We start from the raw sequence: 14969 nt of genomic DNA, 5'->3' as shown, positions 1-14969 counted from the left end.
ACCCTGGTAATCGGGGCACACTGCCCCACATGTTTACCATGCTGCCCTTGTAAACACCAGCATGTCCCTGCTACCACACAGCTGACTTACATGAATGAGTGATTAACAGGCATCTGCAGCACTTGATGTCCTGCTGAGGAGGCCATGTAAATAAGGCGTGCTGAAGCAGAGACATGGACAACATGCATGTCGGCGGGCCCTGAGGACCACGGCTGGGAAACCATTATAAGGTTGGTAGATGCTAACTAATGGCATTCATGATGCAGAATTACATGAAAACATGGATAGTTTCAGACTGATGATTACTCACTTGGGTTGCATCATCCTTGTATTTAATTGTATTTGACGATTCATCGCTGGACGTTCTGTCATAAATAATAATGTAAAGCAGGTAGAGATGACACAGACACTTTACATTTTTCTGTAGTGTTACAAGTCAGTTCTGCCATGTTTAGTCACACAAAGGGTGATGGGACATGGCAACACTCAAACACAGAGGAAGAAGAGCAGAGCCTGTGACGTGAATGGATGGATGAATAACCCGATAACACGGTGTTTTAACATTTCAACACAATGCAACAACCTGAGACTAGCGTGGGAGAGTTGGATGAAACTGATATAATCATTAGTGCAACAAAGTTAAGTCAAGCAACAGATCTCTGGAGAGGGAGGCCGTGTTCTTAAGGAAGGAGCATGTTAGGGGGCTTTTAAGACAATAGGATGGGGGGGGGGGGGTGATCGGGGGTAGTTAAAATGTGAGACAAAAGAAAGGAAGAATTCTGAGGAACTCTGAAGCTGCAGGGTTCTCAGGAGAACGGCTGAGGAACTCCATATCCTGGTCTGTAGATGGGCCTCCCCGATGGTGACTGAGAATTGGAATACGGTGGCCCAGCTGGGTAGCTGTAGCCCCCATAACTGTAAGAGGCTGGGTATGCTGTGGTACCACTGCTCGGATGGCTGGGAATGTACTGCCCAAATGCTGAGCCAGGGTGCGGAGCAGGGAAGGAAGGCTGGTTTGGGTAAGGGCAGCTGATGGGAGCAGCTGGCATGAATGCTGGCCTGGGCCCAGAGTAGCTCCCTGCTGGGGTAAAAGGTAATCCAGAACTTGGGTAAGGAGGGAACTGTGGTGGATTGTTGGGGACAGAGCCCACTGCTGCCCCTGTGGAAGGGGGGTTCGGAGTGGTAACAGGGTACTGGCTGAAAGGGAGCGCAGACGATGCCCCTGCAGAGGAGGGTGCTGGTTGAGAGTTCTGCTGCTGCTGCTGATCTGTGGTTGTTGCTGTGCTTGTCTGTTGGCTCCATGGTGACTGTGTGACCGCAGGGCTCTGGTTGACACATGCAGACGATGTCATGTTGATGGAGCTGCCCTCACTCTTCTGTCGCAGAAGTTCTTGGAGTTTCTCTAGCTGCACACGTCTTTTGTGAGCAAGTGAGCGCAGGAGAAGAAAGCGTTCAAGGAAGGAGTCCAACGGCAGAGAGCCATCCAGAAACTCATCTGCCAGAGCCTGCAGACAAACGAGAACACAGCCCAGGATTAGACGCAAAGCTGCCATAAACGACCAGCCTGGCGACAGGACAGAGACAGGTGGGGTTCAACGTGACATGTGCATCCCTCCCAGCCCCTCTGCGTCTACATTACTCCAGCTCACCTCAAACTGGGAAGCCCCTGATGGGAGTACAATATATTACCAGTTTGTACCAGTCACAGCGACTGAACAGCAGTACAGTCTGGTTTTAGAGAGTATCAAAGCACTGAAACTGCATCAGTGAGAGTTACAAATGATAGTCTCATGGCCTCAGATAAGAATCTTGTGTCTGTTCTAGTCTTGTTAGATCTCAGTGCTGCCTTTGACACAGTTGATCACAATGTTCTTGTAGAAAGACTTGAACATGTTGTAGGGATCAAAGGAACAGCATTAGGCTGGTTTAAATCCTACCTGTCTGACAGATTTCATTTTGTAAATGTACATGACAAATCTTCTTCATACTCCAGGGTTACTTGTGGAGTACCACAGGGTTCAGTGCTTGGACCAATTCTTTTTACTATATATATGCTCCCAATTGGTAAAATCATTAGACAGCATGGGATAAACTTCCACTGTTATGCTGACGATACTCAGCTATATTTATCCATTAACCCTGATGAACCTAATCGGTTGGGTAGATTACAGGCTTGTCTTGAGGACATAAAAAATTGGATGACTCTAAACTTTTTGCTGTTAAATCAAGACAAGACGGAAGTTCTCATCTTTGGACCAGAAATCCAGAAAAGGAAATTGCTTAGCCAATCACCTGACCTTAATGGCATTACATTAATCTCCGAGAACAAAGTAAGGAACCTTGGTGTTATCTTTGACCAGGACATGTCATTCAAATCCCAGGTTAATCAGGTTTGTAGGATTTCCTTTTTCCACCTTCGGAATATTGCTAAGATTAGAAGCATCCTTTCCAGGAGTGATGCTGAAAAACTAGTTCATGCATTTATTACATCGAGACTGGATTACTGTAATCCATTACTCTCAGGAAGTCCACAGAATGTAGTTAAAAGTCTTCAGCTTGTCCAAAATGCTGCAGCTAGAGTTCTGATGAGAATTAAAAAGAGAGATCATATCTCTCCTGTCTTAGCTTCCCTACATTGGCTACCTGTTAAATTCAGAATAGATTTTAAGATCCTTCTTCTCACATATAAAGCTCTTAATAATCAAGCTCCATCATACATCAGTAATCTGATTGTTCCGTATGTTCCTAACCGAGCACTTCGCTCTCAGACTGCAGGTCTACCGGTGGTTTCCAGAAGATCTAAAATTAGGATGGGAGGCAGATCTTTTAGTTATCAGGCTTCTCTCCTGTGGAACCAGCTCCCAGCTTTAGTCCGTGAGGCAGACACCTTGTCTACATTTAAGAATAGGCTTAAATGCCCTGCCTCTCTCGCGCTGTGTGTGTGTGTGTGTGTGTTTCTAGACACAAATAATATAACCATTAGAATAAAATGCATTCTATGATCAAATAAAAAGGTTGCTGACTGAACATTTAAGAAACTCATTTTTTAAAGCATAAAAAATTTTCGTGTTAAACTTTAACCTACCCCCCCCCCCCCCCCCCCCCCCCTCATCTGGTGGAACTGCAGCTACTGTTTGAGTTCAGTTGAGTACTGACCTCGGATTCGGCCTCCGTTTCACCAGTCTCCGTTTGCAATCTTGGGAATAGTGCTTCTGGAGAGATCTGACCCACCATCCCATCTGATGAGGAGAACAAGATGGATCCAAATCAAGGAAACGGGAGAAACGGACAGCAAGATTAAAATATTCAAAAAGCAGCCAAGTACAAGAAAAATACGTCACAGGATATGTATGACATCATCAACACCATGGCATGTTTTAAACCGTAAAGACGTCCCCACCAATAAAAAACTAAAAGACAATAGCGCGACCCGCATGCTCAAGGAAAAGTGAAACTGAACATGAGCAGAAACCAGGACAACAACCGACGGGACGGCTCCATTTCCACCTAGCAGTCGGTCTGAGTCTCCTGTGTGGCAATACACTCACCTAAAGGATTATTAGGAACAGCTGTTCAACTTCTCCTTAATGCAATTATCTAATCAACCAATCACATGGCAGTTGCTTCAATGCATTTAGGGGTGTGGTCCTGGTCAAGACCATCTCCTGACCTCCAAACTGAAGGTCAGAATGGGAGAAAAAGGTGATTTAAGCTATTTTGAGCGTAGCATGGTTGTTGGTGCCAGACGGGCCGGTCTGAGTATTTCACAATCTGCTCAGTTACTGGGATTTTCACCCACAACCATTTCTAGGGTTTACAAAGAATGGTGTGAAAAGGGAAAAACATCCAGTATGCAGCAGTCCTGTGGGCCAAATGCCTTGTTGATGCTAGAGGTCAGAGGAGAATGGGCCCACTGATTCGAGCTGATAGAAGACCCTAACCCTCGTTACAACCGAGGAATGCAGAAAAGCATCTGTGAAGCCACAACACGTACAAGCTTGAGGCGGATGGGCTACAACAGCAGAAGACCCCACCGGGTACCACTCATCTCCACTACAAACAGGAAACAGAGGCTACAGCTTGCACCAGCTCACCAACACTGGACAGTTGAAGCCTGGAAAAATGCTGCCTGGTCTGATGAGTCTCCATTTCTGTTGAGACATTCAGACGGTGGAGTCAGAATTTGGCGTAAACAGAATGAGGACATGGATCCATCATGCCTTGTTACCACTGTGCAGGCTGCTGGTGGTGGAGGTGTCATGGTGTGGGGGATGTTTTCTTGGCACACTTTAGGCCCCTTAGTGCCAGTTGGGCATGGTTGAAATGCCACGGGCTACGTGAGCATTGTTTCTGACCATGTCCACCCCTTCATGACCACCATGTACCCATCCTCTGATGGCCACTTCCAGCAGGATAATGCACCATGTCATAAAGCTCCAACCACTTCAAACTGGTTTCTTCAACATGACGATGAGTTGACTGTACTACAACGGCCCCCACCGTCACCAGATCTCAACCTGATAGAGCATCTTTGGGATGTGGTGGAACGGGAGCTTCGTGCCCTGGATGTGCATCCCACACATCTCCATCAGCTGCAAGATGCTATCCTATCAATATGGCCGACATTTCTAAAGATGCTTTCAGCACCTTGTTGAATCAACGCCACGTAGAATTAAAGCAGTTCTGAAGGCAAAAGGGGGTCAAACACCGTATTAGTGTGGTGTTCCTGATATATTACCACACAGGAGACTTCCACCGCTTCCTAGGTGGAAATGGAGCCGTCCCGTCGGTTGCTGTCTCTGCTTCTGCTCGCGTTCAGTTTCGCTTTTGTCTTTGACCGTGGGGGAGACGTCTTTACGGGGGTTAACCGGGGTTAATAGTAAAACCAGTTAATCCCTGCAGCCTTAGTTTTAAATGGTCTAAAAATCTAGTGTACTTTATTTATTGTAAATTATCTGGAGTCAGACATAGAAAACACTTGGCTCACTCCTACTAAAACCTTACTGCAGTGCAGTGACGTGCGGTCAGAGAAGGTACCGCCTCTCATCATTGTGACGGGTAAAATACCAACAATGATTTGTTATAAAGTCAGTTTATGCAATGACTGGTTTATACATTAGTTTTCTGGTTGGTTTTATCACACTTATGGTCAAAATCGCTGAATATTTCCAACAACTTAGCGACGTGACATGTCTCGGAGAAAGCGTAAAAACACGTTGGACGCTTCTTCTGAAGCGGGAAAATAACGCCTATTCTTAAGCAGAGCACGACGTCGCCTCGGCTCGTTCACGGCCGAGCCGGTACCGGACTGAGCTCGATAACATTGACCCAGCACAGCCACTGGGTCGCTGGAGCTGCCCCGTGACTGCCTGATGGAAAACCAGCGGGTTTCATCAGACTCGTAGTTTCTTGTTTTTGCTGGGGACCCCCTGTATTTTACCGCTCCCTCCTGCAGTCTTCCCCTATTACCATTTAAAATGATTCTGTAAATCCGTGTATCAATAGAAACAACCTCTGCCTCTGCCAGCTGCAGTAAATGTAGTCTCCAAATAATAAAGAGGTGCATTCATCTGTGTGTCTCCTTTGATCCACATTAGTGATATTCTCAGCACCAGAACAGTGAAACAAAGAAACAGATTCCTGAGTTTGTTAGTAATTTATTTATTAGGTGCATCTGACCTGTTCTATTTTTCTATGAAATGAGATCAAATCAGTTCTTCTATGGGTTGTCTCCACTCTGCACTGGAAAATTTTACTTTATTTAGAGACGTGTCATAATCCCCCCACATGTGCATTTTTGTCACAGGACTCAACTCGTGTAGACGTAGCTTTATGCGTAGTTTAGAGGGGCGAGTCGGACCAGAGTAGATAGATGCCAGTTTGCGTACTGGCTACGCAAATGCGTGCAGGTTGGCAGGTCTGCAAAAGCCAGCAATAGGAAGTATAAAAAACTGACCAATGTTTTATTACCTTTGCTGCATGAATGTGAACAGCTTAAGTTGGGGACAAGAGGAAAAAAACAACATTGCTCACTGACCAACTGCTACTAGTTGAGTGTCTAAAGTTTAATTTTCACACACTGAGAAAATCCTCCTGCTGTGTTTAGTGCCTCTAATGCACGATGAGGTTGGACGTGTTCTTCTGGTTCTGTTCCACCACGGGAAACTGGTGCATGACAAGTGTTGCACTGAGCTAAACTGTCTTTCGGATACAGCCACATGGCCGACATTGTTCCTCGCTACTTTGCTAGCACACACTGTTCTGATCACGTGGACGTTGCATGCTGGATCTGGGCGCTGATGGGTAGAACTGCTGGAATGGAATTTAAAGCAGAACGTACCGCTGATATCGGAGATTTTTGATGCAGTCCGATATAATCCGACAGTGTTTTTGGGTCAATATCACTATCGGAACGGGACATCCCCTAAACAAAACATTTCATTCAAGGTGAAAAATAAAATATGTTAGTAGGTCTGACTCCAGAGCAGTCAGTGCCTCCCCAGTCATGAACCTCACTGCTGTGGTGGAGTTGCTCTGGGTGAGAGAGTTCATGTTAACCCCCAGACTCTGCCCGAGTGTTTGTCTTTAGCCAACATCTTTTATACCAGGTACCAGGCCAGCCTAGGTCACGTCAATGGCAGGGTTTTCCTGCATTCAAATTAGCGTGGCGGCCGCCTCCAGCTATTTTTGTGCGGCCCCAGCCTGATGTCACTCTGCCCCCAGCTATATGGATGTTACTTTAACTGCAGTTGCAGCGTTGCGTCACCATAGTGGCGCTGTATCAGCAGCGGTGCACCGTTGGATCAGATGGCTGGACAGGACACCACGTAGACCTGGCTGGCCCAAAAATATAGTAAGGGTCTGCTGGGGAACGCCTGGTGGAAGAAGCTGTCAAAATGACCTTCAACTCACACCTTCGGCCGAGTTTCCACCACGTCCGAGGATGGCGGGGGATGTTGGTAACTCCATGCATTCTGCTAGGGTTCCTTACATAGGAAACCTTTTACTGATTGGCTTAAGGGACTGAATCCAACTGGAATGTTTGCCTTGTGAAGTGACTTGAGACAACTCCTGTCGTGATTTGGCGCCAAATAAACTGAATTGAATTGAAATCCAACTCCAAATGGGCCCTGCTCCTCTCACAGAGTTTAGCGGGGATAGAGAGCTGCTGGCTTCACCTAGGGATATAGTCGAGGTGGAACAAATACTCTGAGGAGCTCCTTAATCCCACCAACATGTATTCCTGAGAGGAAACAGAGCTGGAGGACCTAGAGATGGGACTACTGACATAGGTAGACATGTACGTGGAGGTGGAGCTCCGGGGGTTGAGTAGGAGCATCATGGGTATCTTCAGGCTATGGATGGTGTTTCCCAACAAGTCCACAAATGTTTTATGGATCTGGAAAATGCTTAAGATTGTGTCCCAGGGGCCACTCTGTGGGGGGCGCTCAGGTAGGATGGGGTGGATAGCCCTTTGTGCCCGGTCTAGCCCTGGTGGGGTAACTTCTCTGGTGGTCAGCGTGGTGCAGTGTCGACCCGACACACCCACTACGAACTGATTGGCTGGCTGAAGTTCACACCTACCTACAGAGGGAGCCTCTGATTGGCAGGTAAAATCAGCCAGCGGCGACCGAGCCACCCAGGATGTCAAAGGGGCTCAAGGTGCAAAGAGAGCAAGTTTGATCCGTGTTGCAGACGGTAAGTCCGACGAGTTCTCTGTGAGGGAAGGTTATGAGGTTCTGATCACACTTAGCTCCGTCCTGCCTCAGGGGCATCTTCGTAGGGTCAGCTCCTCCTTCCCTGTCTGGTATTATAGACCCTGGCCTCTACTACTCTCGTGACGCCATCCTTATTCCTTCACTACGAGCAGTCATGTCGTTAGCTTTAGTCGTTTCCTGTGTGTACGTTTCTCATACCTCTCAGGGAGCAGTGCTGTCTGTAAGCTTCTCCGACTGTCTCTAGATGACAATATCTTGCCACCAGCACTTCCTTCTTCAACTCCAAATGAGGTTTCATGTCAAGGTTTTGTTCTGCCAGACTGCGATTAGATGCTAGTGCCATCTCTCTCTCCAGCTGAATATTCTGAATCTGAAAATGAGAATGTGATGATCAGATCACTGCGTGTAAAGACCTGGGCCCTCATTCATCCACCGTACTTACAAACAGATCTGTGGCATTTACCAGCTTGTACTTGTGCCTACATATCTGAACGGCTCTGGCCATGCGTTGGAACAGCATCTAGTGGTAGAACGAGGGAACCGCAGTACTGAAAGTCTGCCATCCACACGTGTTCCACATCTATAAATTATTCTACCCATAAAATCATTTTTTTGGTGGAAAAACTGCTTTTTTGCATAATTGGTGCAAAAACCAATAAAAGACACGCGTGACCAACGGGAATCTGACGTCATATCATGGCTGATCTGTGTTAGTGGAGGATTTACCAGAACGTGCTCTCTGGAGGGAACATGTTCTCCGGGAGCGCTCTGATCTTAAAGGAAGTCCTTCTGCTGTGCTGGGATTTGGGAACGTTAGTGACCCGACAGTACAGCGTCTCGGACCTCTGTAACTTTGGTTCTTAAATGCTTCAGCAGCCAGTGTTTCCATCTCACTATCAAAGTTTTTTTGCCCTGGAAACCAACAGGGAATCCCCTCATGTGCTAAGGACGTAGCGTGACCAAAGATGGTTAATTAAGGGTGTAAATGACTGAGAACGGACACGAGTACCTGGGCACGCACAGGTGGGATTTATCATCAGAAGGCTGCGGAGGAGAGGCCACCACGTTTCCTAAATCAGTCCTCTGACCGCTCGTACGAACATTCTAAACGTCATTCGGAGGAAGGAGTACGGGACAGTTTCTACGAACGCTGGATAAACGAGGGCCCTGGGGTATGGTTTGGGGTCACGTAGAGCTGCTAACAAAAACAAAAACAAAGGCAAACTAACACAACCAAACATCTTCAACTGTGAGTTTTCATTTACAAGGAGAGTGTGAACAAGTCACCAGTTTCCATCCCAAATAAAAGCAAACAAATGAAATGAATAATAATTCCATGGAACTAAGGTCTGGTCAGACTCTTGACTGTGGCGAGTGTAACCATGGGGCTAGTCAGAACCCACCAGCAGGAACATTTACTGGGGTTATGCTACCAGCTATAGAGCGGTGGCACAGGAGTTAAGAGCTCGCCCCGTAATCGCAAGGTTGCAGGTTCGAGCCCCGTTCAGTCTGTCGCTGTCGTTGTGTCCTTTGGCAAGACACTTAACCCACATTGCCTGCTGGTGGTGGTTGGAGGCAATCCCACATGTTTTACTGTTTTCCCTGTTTCAACACACCTGATTTCATTCTGCAGGAGATGAGCTGGCTTCTGCAGCTTGATGAGCTGCTGAATCAACTGTGTTGGAACTGGGAAATAACAAAAACATGGAGGATTCTGGCCCTGGAGGACTGGAGTTGCCCACCTAGAAGAAGTGCTGTCTTTAGTTGTGTAATAACGTTACTCTTGTGAGAACATCCAACCCATTCCTGCAGTTTAACGACACGAACGTTCCTGCTCCTGGGTTGGACTACACCTGTCCTACACCTGGTGCTCGTTTCAAAGTTCTTAAGCGCGGTTTCAGAACGTTTTTAAAGAGAAAAGTGAAGCTTTACCTCGTCAGACTCCAGAGCCATAGACTCCACCCGGTCAGGTTCATCCAGGAGCTCCTGCAGCTCCGATTGGCTCAGGTCCTGGAGCTTCTCCATCTGATTGGCCAGGATAGCTGTCCGTCATGCAGCGACAAACAAGCGTTAAAGCAGAGAAGTAGAACCCGAGAGCGGACGCTTGGAAGGCCTCGTGTTACATTTCCGTGTCGTAACTCATGTAGATGATTATATGTGAGTGTTGACTAGGACAAGACTCAGTGTAACATAGAGCGAATCAGTCATTCAAATCATCCAAAATAAGGAGGTTTTATGTAGTAAATAGAACCGAATCCTTTCAAATACAGTTTCATTCCGGCCCGTCTAAGCTGGAGCAGTGACATTCAGAGCGGTATGAAGGCTCGTGACTGTGAGCCTCTAAGAAAAGTGGATGAAAGTTCAACCAGAAGACGGTTGAAAATCAAATGCTACGAAAATAGCAACATGCTAACGCCGCTGCTGACGCGACCAGTCTCCGGGGCGTGTGCCCTGCCCTGGCTGGGGTCACAGCCGGACAGAAGCGAGCAGAAAGCTAGCTAGCTACACCCACCTCACCTGGAGCTTCCGCGCGGAGCAGCTGTTGTCAACAGCAGCGGTGGTCACAGTCATCCAACGTAAGGAAGCCCGGCGATCTGGCGAGCAAACACGGAGCACTGAATCAAGTTATTGGCCTCAGGCGACGGCTTCCCTCATTCTATCTAATTCTTCAGTCTTTACCTTAATAAAGACGTGAACGCGCGCGTTAGAAATGCGCAGATGAGCCAAAAAATCTGACGAAAATAGGAAAGTTTCACTTCCCTCTGAAAGAAACCGTTGCCATTTTTGGAACCTACCACTGCTTGCGGGGTGGGGCTTGGACGCAACTACGTTTAATAAACCGTAAACGCACTTTATTGACCTTTTCATGTAAAATACATCGTATAAAAATATTTGACAATATTGGAGAATGTTTTTAAAGAAAGCTGCTTATCTGGGTAAAAGATGAGGCAGATGCAGTGGAATGGTAGGTGCCTGATTCAGCTGACGCAAGGGAAACCTCTATTCGGTTTATTTTATTGAGAAGCAGGAAACAACAGAATTCCAGTAAAATACAAAAGTACAAATCTTTGAATCAAGGGTGGAAATCCCATTTCAATTGTGTGTGTGTGTGTGTGTGTGTGGGGGGGGGGGGGCAATAAACAGTAAAACTTCAGAGTAATTTTTTTTTTTGGGGGGGGGGCATGAAAAAAATGCTCTCTACATACAACACTGTATGTCCTTATAAGAGACTGACCTGAGACTGTGCCGGTGTCTGACAGGCTCTGGCTGCCTGTGCTCCAGTGACTGGACTTTGTCTAATGAAACCATTTAGAAACAATTTCATTTCTTTCTTATAGATGTCTTTATCAAAATGCAAGTTTCTACTTACTTGACGTTCTGGAGCATTAAAAAACGACCTGATGTCTGCCGTTTTTCGTTTCTCTGCCATTTCGACTGACCTGGTCTGCTGACAGTTGGACAGCAACACACACACAGATGGGATGTTGTCCTTAGAGCGGAGCTGGAGGATATTGATCAACAATGATATCTTGCCAATTTTGTACATCTCCATAAGCATCCTTTCTTTTTGTTTTCATTTCAATAACAAGACTGTGGCCTAAAACGGAATAAGCAATTCAGAATAAAGATTTAAAAGTAGATCGTTAATAGTTGAAGCAACGTGTCCTGAAATGACACGGCTATTAGCTGACCAACAGCTGCACGTGTGGACCGATGCAAAGCATTAAGTACTAAAACATATCTAACTTTTTCACAACAAAGAGAGAGAACATAAAATGTCAAATTAAAATTTTATTAAATCACATAACATGAAAGCTACTAAAATCCAAATAGTTCCATATTGATTTTAATATATTTGAAACTTTCCTTCTAAATAATGCTAGAGAAAATAACAAACTTCAAGTCAGCTTTCACAAGTCAAGTATCAAAATGACTGAAATCTCTTTAATAAACCATAGAAATGTTTGTAGGCTATTAGAGAATAACTGTAATATTTAATAACTTTATCTAAGTCCCACTGAACGAAAAGATACACAAAATCTAAAAATATATTCTTGAAATATTTGTTTCATTTTAATAATAAAAATTAAAAACCTTTACTTTACAAATACACTAAACATTTACATACTCTATACTTTATCTTTCAGTTTAATCAATCTCTCACTTTTCTCAGGTTTCATAGTGTTTTTGGGTCTGCGTGGCCAACGGGATCTTTGGCTCTATGTTTTACACCGAGAGCTTTGAGCGACGTGCCTCCACCACACATTTGCTGCTAGCTCATCCCTAAAGCTGCACGCTGCACCTGCTCTTTGACATATTGTAAACAACTGCAGAGCCTGGGGAAGACGGGATAGGAGCGGTTAAACGCTGTGGGTTTCCATCCATCGGACCAGCTAGTTTTGATTCTACCATATTCATCTGCTAAATAGGATGAACGCAGAAGCGCGTTGGTAGCGACAGGAACCTTAGAGGAGGGGCGAGCGGTTCACCCGGAGCGGTGTCACTCCCGAACCGGATCCCAGGAGGAACACCAGGAAGTGACGTTCTGAAATACATGAACTACGGAACAGGACGTTTCAGCTGGACTCGCAGCACTTGAGCTAACAACTTTATTTATCTCATAACAGACTTAAGGAAGAGACCGAGGGACACTCGCTTTCCCGCGCTAGCAGTGGCAGCTAGCTTAGCTGGCAGCAGCTTCCAGGATGAGGGTGAAAGTGGGGTTTCTTTTGCGGAGTTTACTTGTCATCGGGACGTTTCTGGGTCTGGTTGTGCTTTGGTCATCTCTATCGCCAAAGCCCAACGAGGAGAACCCCTTCGAGAAAAGGGTAAGAGGACAGGAACAAAACAATGAAGCTAAACTTTCTATCACATGAATGTCTTCAGCTACACTCGCCACTGATCTGCGGTCTAGGTAGATTGTGGCGTTGTTGTTTTCAGATGTGTCTCCTCAGCAGCTTCCTTTACCACCTGCGCAAACACAGCTACTACATGCTGGGGCATTCATTCATGGCTCAGGTGCATCGCCACATCCGCATATGTCACCATGATCACAGGCGGAAGTGAGCTGTCACTATTGCATGTTCAACTTGAGTCAACTTACCGCAGACTCTGAGTTTTATTTATTTTTTATTGAACATCAGTCACCTTACACTTTAATAACAAACAATAAAACTCAGTAGGCACCCAACAACTTTCATCAAATACAATTGGAAAAAAAGTCTAAGCAGCAGAAATAACCAGATTTATAAATAGTAAAGTATAAGGTAAAGTAAAGTAACAGACGGAGGACTTTAGTTCAAAAGATCTTCAGTAAAACTGACAAGTTCAACAGCCTGTATATTATTTACCTTTTTAAGGGATTTGCAAAAAAGAATGAAATCATTTTAAAAAAAAGGCAGGCTTGGCTTCACTTTCATAAAACGGCATTTGTGAATAAAGAATTTCCCAAAAATTGTCAAATTGTTAACAGCGAACTGAATCTGTTTATTTTTTTCTATACAACCAAACTGAATAATGTTATATGTGAAAAGGGGACGTTGTAAGATGAGCCATTACCATCATCCCTTTTCCACACTTCCTGGGTTTTGAACCGGAAGTACGTCAGTGGCGGGGAAAACAAATGTTATTGCAGAGTTACTGCAGCGTAAAAGGTTGTTTTTCACATGCTCTGAAGCACTCCTCCCTCCATTTCCATTAGTGTCCAACATCCATCAGTGCAAGACTGTAGGAGGGGCTTAAAGAGGAAGTACTCATGTCTTCAGCAGACACTTCACAGCCAAGGATTACTGCTGGAGCTAAGTGTTAGCTGTCTTAACTGTGTTGTGGTACCAAGTCTATTCACCCAGGAGTCCACATGTTTGGTACCACAGCCACATCCTAACCCTAACCCTAACCATGAGATGGCATGTCCAGACCTGTGGCCTGTACTGTACAAGTAGACACATAGAGATCGTTCGTGAACCAAAGGGCTCTTTCAAACGAGCGATCAGGGCTGGCTCCTTCTCACAAGAGCCCAGTCTGTTGGTTTTTTTTCTTGCTCCCTTTCTCTCTCTCTCCATGTTGAAGCTGCCCATGATTGGTCAACTTCTCGATGAGCCCTCTGCTCCTAGTCTGCAGCGAGCAGGAGGAGGAAGGGAGGAGCGGGGCATACAGACAGGTACAGGTGTAAACTCCGAGCAGCACGAGGAGGAAGGGAGGAGCGGGGCATACAGACAGGTACAGGTGTAAACTCCGAGCAGCACGAGGAGGAAGGGAGGAGCGGGGCATACAGACAGGTACAGGTGTAAACTCCGAGCAGCACGAGGAGGAGGAGAAAGGGGAGGACATGAGTTATGGCAGCCAGACTTGGACACCAACACGGACATCCCAGAGGATGGAAAGCTTTAACATCTTCTCACCAGGCTCCACATGTGTTCCTGTGTGATTATCTCACAATGAGCCTTTACAGGGTTAATGAAGTCACTCAGACCCCGCCCCCTCTGGAGCCACAATATCACACTTGCAACTTCAGAGTGGCAGCAGCTGTTTAGCTGACATACCTGCTGCTGCAGTCTGCTTCCAGCAGGTTGCTGCATGTTTTACATCATGAACACCTCTGATTGGTTTAGTGATGAATCCGTCCATGAGGCTGGGGAGATGTTTCACACGGAGGAGATGAGTTTTACTAAACACACACTAGAGGTGCTACACACAAGCCCTGACGCTCTAGTCTCCTTTAAGGTCTTATATGTATGATGTATACATATATATATATATATACATATATATATATATATATATATATATATATATATATATATGTATATATATACACATTTAAAATACCACCTAGGATGTTGTAGTCTTAAGTCTGGCTTTTCTCCTGAGACTAGAATTGGGGTGTACTCATTTATGCTACATGGGCTTTAATGGATTTGATGGGAAATCTATTTTTGTGTGTGATCAATGGTCCACATGACTGGGAGTATTTTATCGTGTGGTGTCATAGAGAATGTTGATTCTGAAAGGAAACTAAAAGTTTTCTGACTAATGCAGGGGGGTGTACTCATTTATGCTGACCATGTTGTATATAAATACCATACACGCGTATATGTATGCATCTACTGTGGGCTGTGCAGATCCTTCCCCCTCCCTCCTGAGAGGTCATAGGTCTTCCTTGTCCTAGTTCACCTGAGAGATGTTTAGGTCACATGAATGAATTAGTGTGAAACTCTCTGTGGGTGCTGATGTTGAAACCCGAGACCTCCT

At 45.6% G+C, this 14969-nt stretch overlaps 2 protein-coding genes across 8 annotated transcripts in view; one reads left to right on the top strand and one right to left on the bottom strand.

Moving 5' to 3' along the window:
* Nucleotides 1–674: 674 nt before the first annotated feature.
* Nucleotides 675–10527, bottom strand: vps37c (VPS37C subunit of ESCRT-I). Of its 4 annotated transcripts, none has more exons than XM_015975292.3 (6): nucleotides 10398–10527; nucleotides 10231–10312; nucleotides 9651–9760; nucleotides 7917–8088; nucleotides 3157–3239; nucleotides 676–1505 (listed from the first exon to the last, which is right to left on the bottom strand). In XM_015975292.3, exons 3-6 carry the CDS (start codon nucleotides 9741–9743, stop codon nucleotides 807–809), a joined length of 1047 nt encoding a protein of 348 aa, XP_015830778.3. In that variant the 5' UTR covers nucleotides 9744–9760; nucleotides 10231–10312; nucleotides 10398–10527; the 3' UTR covers nucleotides 676–806. The 4 variants fall into 4 exon arrangements, with proteins under 4 accessions (XP_054590395.2, XP_015830778.3, XP_015830777.3 ...); XM_015975291.3 differs by having other exon boundaries at nucleotides 10236–10312; XM_070553398.1 differs by having other exon boundaries at nucleotides 10236–10433.
* A 1683-nt stretch (nucleotides 10528–12210) lies between these two features.
* Nucleotides 12211–14969, top strand: part of galnt7 (UDP-N-acetyl-alpha-D-galactosamine: polypeptide N-acetylgalactosaminyltransferase 7) — a 66870-nt gene continuing 64111 nt past the window's right edge. For 2 of the 4 annotated variants that reach the window (XM_070553582.1, XM_070553579.1), the window contains exon 1: nucleotides 12212–12547. In XM_070553582.1, the coding sequence (XP_070409683.1) occupies nucleotides 12425–12547 (123 nt within the window). In that variant the 5' untranslated portion in view covers nucleotides 12212–12424. Of the gene's footprint in view, nucleotides 12548–14969 lie in introns of all 4 variants that reach the window. The other 2 variants (XM_070553580.1, XM_070553581.1) reach the window with 2 other exon arrangements.

This window comes from Nothobranchius furzeri, chromosome 7 (assembly GCF_043380555.1).
Source record: "Nothobranchius furzeri strain GRZ-AD chromosome 7, NfurGRZ-RIMD1, whole genome shotgun sequence".
NCBI classification, from domain to species: Eukaryota; Metazoa; Chordata; class Actinopteri; order Cyprinodontiformes; family Nothobranchiidae; genus Nothobranchius; species Nothobranchius furzeri.
This window is presented reverse-complemented; position numbering and strand designations above follow the sequence as displayed.

Coding starts and splice junctions, on each gene's coding strand:
- vps37c (XM_015975292.3), bottom strand. CDS start 9,743: ATGGAGAAGCTCCAGGACCTGAGCCAATCGGAGCTGCAGGAGCTCCTG. Junction 8,089..9,650: donor TGGCTCTGGAGTCTGACGAG/GTAAAGCTTCAC, acceptor TCTCATTTTCAG/ATTCAGAATATTCAGCTGGA. Junction 3,240..7,916: donor ACAGCACTGCTCCCTGAGAG/GTATGAGAAACG, acceptor TCTCCTCATCAG/ATGGGATGGTGGGTCAGATC.